This window comes from Gigantopelta aegis, chromosome 6 (genome assembly GCF_016097555.1).
Source record: "Gigantopelta aegis isolate Gae_Host chromosome 6, Gae_host_genome, whole genome shotgun sequence".
Lineage (NCBI taxonomy): Eukaryota > Metazoa > Mollusca > Gastropoda > Neomphalida > Peltospiridae > Gigantopelta > Gigantopelta aegis.
This window is the reverse complement of record NC_054704.1, coordinates 23,958,756-23,965,514: the sequence shown is the minus strand read 5'-3', so window position 1 is coordinate 23,965,514 and position 6,759 is coordinate 23,958,756. Positions and strand designations below refer to the sequence as shown.

At 39.6% G+C, this 6,759-nt stretch overlaps 1 protein-coding gene across 1 annotated transcript; it reads right to left on the bottom strand.

The window, feature by feature from the left end:
* Positions 1-3,051: 3,051 nt before the first annotated feature.
* Positions 3,052-6,348, bottom strand: LOC121375344. The gene is made up of 2 exons (XM_041502754.1): positions 6,177-6,348; positions 3,052-4,711 (listed from the first exon to the last, which is right to left on the bottom strand). Exon 2 carries the CDS (start codon positions 4,285-4,287, stop codon positions 3,424-3,426), a length of 864 nt encoding a protein of 287 aa, XP_041358688.1. The 5' UTR covers positions 4,288-4,711; positions 6,177-6,348; the 3' UTR covers positions 3,052-3,423.
* Between the last annotated feature and the right edge of the window lie 411 nt (positions 6,349-6,759).

The following is a 6,759-nucleotide window of genomic DNA, read 5'->3' as shown; positions in this document are numbered from 1 at the left end:
TAATAACATTGTATTTCAGATCCACTGGACCCACCAATATCTGTTTTCAAATTGACACTTTTAAAGAGCCACAGTTTCATAAAATGGAACTCATCCATTTCCAACATCGATGGGAGTGAGTATATATATAGAAAACTGATGGTTGGTTTTGAGATATTTGTTTTAGTATCAGTATTTAGTATGATATCATATATTCAGATACGCCAGAAATGACTCGTTGATGTTCTTTTGTTTTCTTTTGGGGTTTTTGTTTGTTTGGGGGGGTTTTCTTGGGTGTTTTTTTTTTTTTTTTTTTTTTTTTAATGAGGCCTTAACGGAGATGCTTTCGCCCATGTCCCTAAACCAATATCAACAACTGTCCCCGCTACCTTCCAAGACCATTTCTCATTACCGTTTTGTTAAATAATAATCTCTTACAGGAGTCCTTTTGTAGATGTTTTTCTGACACTAGTCTAAAGAAAATATTTAAATTTTTGTGCTAGGGTGTCGTTAAACATTCATTCATTCAATTGGTACCTTTCTATTGGTTGATTGAACTAGAATGTTAATTTCCGCCGGTATGACGGCTTCGGTGGTGTACTGGTTTAGCCGTCGGAATTAAGGCTGATAGGAACTGGGTCCGCATACCGGTACTGGATTCCACCCAGACTCAATACGAGTCAGTGGGTAGGCGTAAGGCCACTATACCTTCTTCTCTCTCACTAACCACTAACACATTGTCCTGGACACAGTCCAGATAGCTGAGATTTGTGCCCAGGACAGCGCACTTGACCTTAAGTGGATATAAGCACCAAAATATCTAGAAATGAATGAATTTAATGAGCTGAGTTCCCAAAGGGAGCGATATTTATAAAGGAGTCCAGGGGCATGTTTCCCGGAAAATTTTGAAAAAAAAAATATTGAGTGCTCAAAGACGCGTTTTCACTTTTCAGGGTAAACAATTTCATTTATTATCCCACACTGTGTTAGTGTGTAAAATTGAAAACTTTGACCCAAATATGTATGTATTGACATCAAAACCATCTTCATACGATAAGAAGAAGCTGAAAAACATGTGCTTGGATCATTTTGGTGGCCATCTTGGAGTTCGCCACCTGGCGGAGTTAGTCCACACTTTAGTGAGGATCATCTACGCTACTTTTATTCAGCTGGCTTTGAAGATATAAAAAAAAAACATCTTCAAACCTTTGTCCCGGTAACTTGGTCAGGGAACGGTACTATTTTGCCTCTACTAGTAATTTGTAGTGTATATTGTGGATGATTAATTTAATGAAAAAGGGCATTTCAGACGGACTTGGGGTGGGGGGGGGGGGGCAAGGGCCCCCTACAACCCGCCTCTGGATCCGCTAGTGCTAGAGTTAGGTTAGGGTTAGTTTTAGACTTTAGACAAACAATCTGGAATATCTTATATTTATGGATATAACGTTTAGCGGAACACATGTTGTGTGTACTCAATATACACAACTATATATACTATCTTTTTTTCTATTTCATAGAATCCACTGCCTCTTTCAGGTGAGGTTTAAAGGGACGACTCCACTCCTACTCTGAAGATGTTGTTCTGGAAGACTGCCTGCTCAGATGTACCGAGGACCAACAGTGTGTTTGTGCCGTCTATATCGTCCATCCTAAGAGTCGAGACGGCAATTATTGCCTTTTACATAAAAATTAGTAATATACAGAAAACAGAAGAAACGAGATTTTTTGTTTTAATGTATTTTTAAAAATGTCCATGATAAAATTAATTCAGTAGACTGTCAGAATGGACCTAAAATATTCACCTGACATTGACAACTTTAATAGACATAAACATTAACTGGATTCAAACTGGACACTTTTTTAATAAATTGAAGAAAGGTAACTTAATATTTGCGTTTCTTTTCTTGTTCAGTATATAAGACATTCGGATCGGATAACATTGACATCAGTTAGCGGTGGACTATTCAATTTCCTGTGGACTAATCGATTGCCGTTAGACTATTACTATGGGCTTTCGTTATTGACGAGCTATTGAATTACTGGTAGACCATCCAGTTATCGATGGACTGACTATTGACGGAGGAGTGTATATAGAATAATAGATGAGTGGCCGTTAGATACCATTTATCTCACAACGAGTTGTTTTAAAATGTATCTAACAAGCGAAAGCGAGTTTGATACGTTTTTAAACAACAAGTTGTGAGATAAATGGTATCTAACGGACACGAATGTTTTATTCTATTTCTTACATATCCTTAAAAACCAGGTTTTAAGCAAATTTTAACATCTTTTTTGACTAAAAGTTATTTACAGCCGTTGCACTTGTAGCTAACTTATGCGTCAGAGATCCATGATTGTCAGGTTAACTATACGTCACAATGTAATCGATTTCCATCGTGTAGGTTTTCATTGGATGTATGGCAGTGGTGACCTGGTCATCACCTAGGAGCAGCCAGTCGTATGTCTTGACATTGTTAACACACGTACGTGTGTAAACAACCCGTGTGTTATCAAAAATGACGCATGGTGTTCTCACCAACGGGTGTGTAAGAAAATGGCATAACATTTCAATATTGATTTCACGTCATTTATAATTTTCATTTACGAAAGTCACCAACAGTTTGCTGTTTTAATAAATACTCTGGCTTTTTTCACTATCAACTCAATAAAATATATGACTTGTTGACATTTTAAAACCATGTTCTTGTATATTTTAAGTATGTTAAACATAACCCGCCATCAGACCTCTTCTGTTGGTAAATAATGTTTTAATTTGTATTGTCTGTTTTAATCAAATGTATCAAATCCAGAAACAAATGTGGTAGTGTCATGGATCTGGTAATAATTAAATACAAGGCTGGAATCCAGAGTACACCAACAAGATCTAAATTAATGATTTAGAACAAAACTAAAACCAGTCTACAGGTTAACGCATGGCTATATTTTTCGTGTGCTCCACGACTGATATATATTAGAGAAAGTATATGTAGAAAGTGCATGTAAAAGATGCATTATTGCTTTATTGGTATTTCCTCTCTCCCCCCCCCCCCCCATCTCTCTCTCTCTCTCTCTCTCTCTCTCTCTCTCTCTCTCTCTCTCTCTCTCTCTCTCTCTCTCTCTCTCTCTCTCTCTCTCTCTCTCTCTCTACACACAAGCGTCGCATTAACTATATGTTGGATAGCCATAGTTTAAAAACTTAAATGTATCTCATTTTGTTGTATCTAAGTTTCGTCTTTATTTCATGTATGTACATAACTGCATAAAAGAAAACACAAAGAAATGGCTTCCGTGACTGAAAATTCAAGGGCTTTTTAAAAAGAGGACTATAAATATGACATGACATTGACTCGTGGGAGCAATCACAACCTTATCATTACGTCCATTTGACTCGGCCTCGTTTACAGTTTATGATGCATGTACTACATCTCATGCCATTATAATGAATCAAGCATCAGTATTTTTAATGAGATTAAATATACCAATTTGGCCATGATACTCCGAGAGGTACAGTTTTCCACTGTTCCCAAACGCCAAGCCATATATGCAGGGAAGTTTCGTATCTTCCCGCAGCACAGAACTGATGAAGTCGCCACTGGGAGTGAGCAGAGTCACCCGATTAGTAACTCCCTCTACGACATACACATATCCATCTGAATCGCACGTCACTCCACGAGGGGTACCTTCTGTCTGGTAGAACCACTTGTCGTTCCCCGTCTGTGTCACACACGTTACTCCGCCCTTTTCAAAGTCAGACACCAGGATATCGTTATTGGCCGCCATCGATAAGTACCAAGGAACTGGAAAGCGTTGGCGATGTTTATCGTTAGGGCTACAAATTCTTTTCAATATGTAACCATCAGAATCGTGTATCGCAATGCGGTTCTCGCTCGCGAACACGAATTTGTGGTCGTCCATCTCCACGGTTCCAGGGATGACAGCCACGCCGCACTGTCTGTTCTGCGTTGACACGAGCGTTTTCAGTCGCAGCTCTGGCAAGACGTTGACGACGGCCACCTCGGGCTCGTCCCAGAACGTCACGACCACCTGGTTCTCTGTGACGTTGGTCACACGACGGGGATGGTGCTCAAACTCCAGACAGCAGCTGGACAAATCTCGTGTCTGTCCGGGACACGTCCAGTAGGCCTTCAGAGCCTTGTTGTTGAAGTCCACCACAACAATCACCTCCATGTCACCCTGGCATAACACAGTCATGTCGATGGTACACGGTTCTTCCTTGTCACCAGGGAGCTTCGTGTATATCGTCTTAACTAGAACGTATTTTGTTTTTTGTTTGGGGTTCGAAGACATTGCTTAAGAGTCAGTTGCTTGTATTCTGGAAACAAATTACATGTACTAGATAATCGGTTCCTTGACCCCCTTTACAGAATACTGTTTAGTCTTGCTTATCACCAATGCCTATAGTCTGCCCATAGTCAGTTGCCTGTATTCTCATAAACAGTATCACTCGATATGCGGGTCATTGATATGACCAATTAAGGATGTGTGATCGATCTCCTGTGCAGAATACTGTTGAAGTCTTTTCTTATCACCAATACTTATAATACACCTATATCGCCATGTGCCTGTATTCTAAAAATAAGTTACTAGATACTCGATTCCTTGTTATGATCCATTAAAGATGTGCAATCCCATACAGAATGCTGTCTGTGTGTATCGCCAATACCTATAGTGTACATGCACACAATGTCTTGAGGTTGGTTACTGCTGTATCCTGAAACATAAACAACAAATATTATTGAACTGTAATCAACAACGAATTAATTAATTAAAGGGACTGTCCTGAGTTTGCTGCCATTGTAGGATGTTTCTCGTTAAAGTTTGTTTTGTTTAACGACACCACTAGAGCTAATTGATTTGTTAATAATCGGCTGTTGGGTGTTAAACATTTGGTAATTATGACACACATAGTCTTTACATTACATTAGTAGCAAGGGATATTTTATATGTTCCATCCTACAGACATGATAACACATATCACGGCCTTTGATATACGACTAACATTATATACTAAATTTTAAGTTGAAAGGTTTATTTAAGTTGCTAATCTCACATTTTCATACCCAAAGTATTCATTAGCACTGACTAAAATACGATCACTTCTTGTATTCATCACAATATATTATATATATATACATGTACATGTATGAGTATGTGTGTGTATATGTATTGATGTATGAATATCTATATATTGTATGTATGTCGAGGTTGACTGTTACATATATAGATATTAACGCACTGGCGCAGGGGATAATTAAATCCTTTCTGGCCTCACAAATTGTCCCATGCCGTTGCTGAGACTCGAACCTGTGGCACCGAATCGCCCGCAAATTGCAAGACTAACCACGATACGCTCTGAGCTATCGAAGCTTCCATAAACAGGAAGTTCTTTAACTCAACCATATGCATGGGGCCTACAATCTACGCGGTCGATCCCGCTTACGTGCATGAAACAGTGGGCAGACCTGGCATTGGCTAGTATGTATTGATGTATGAATATCTATATATTGTATTGTATTGTATTGTATGTATTGTATGTATGTATGTATGTATGTATGTATATATATATACATTCATTCATTTCATTTCAACTTATTTTCGTGCTTATATCCAATTACGGTTCAAGCACGCTGTCCTGGGCACACACCTCAGCTATTTGAGCTCTGTCCAGGACAGTGGGTTTGTTGGTTTGTTGTTAGTGAGAGAGAAGAGGGTGTAGTGGCCTTACACCTACCCATTGTGCCTTTAAGAACTCGCTCCGAGTTGGAGCCGGTACCGGGCTGCGAACCCTGTACCTACCAGCCTGTAGTCCGATGGCTTAACCACTACGCCACCGAGGTCGGTAACAACTGACCCCTCCGTATGACGAGTTAACCACGCCCCCTGTCAAACGTGATGCAAGGTTAGACAAACTTTCAATAATGGCTGCCGATTCGCATAGGTCGATAGCAAAATCAACCGATCTGCCGATTAAGTTTTCGCCTTAATGTATTTAGAAATATCATTGTTTAATTAAAAAGCCGACAAGAGGAGGCATTCATGTGTTTCATTACTGGGTACATTTACGATGACAACGTGATTTAAATCAGCGAAACCATTTTTACTTAGTATATCGAAGCACAAGAACCCGGAAGTGACGAACGTCGAATGCAAGCAAAAGATGATTTAAAACATCCTACCGTATGCTAACTTTTGTCAGAACAGACAAATTAAAATGTCTTGTTTGTTTCGTTTTTCTTCTTCATCTTAATTTGTGTTGTTGTTGTTGTTCGACTTTTATATTTATGGAATCCCGATATGCCGAGGAACAAGTGAATAGAAGGCGCGGCGACAACCTGGCCCCGACTTGTTTAAAACCGTGACGTCTTTATTTTCGGTCGGGTTGCGTCAAATGTTTTGTTTGTTTGGGTGGGTGGGGGGGGGGGGGGGGGGGTTTAATGGGGAGGGGGGGGGGCGTGAGCAGTAACATTAAAATACACGGCGTGGGGGAATGCTATCAGTGTATTATAATTTTATGCACGAAAGGTTACAAAACTATAGCAGGATACAGTTGCATGTGCAAAAATTATGCAAGCAGTGATTTAGATTGTGGGATTGCGAAGTTTATGTGGGTGTATTCTTACATAACTGCACTGCTTGAACCAACCGATATACGGCACTTGCGCTATTTATGAAACCAAAGCCATACACGAAAAAAAAAAAAAAAAAAAAATCACAACTGGCATAGCCAGAGAGTGAGTTGGTGGGGACCACATCTTTGGG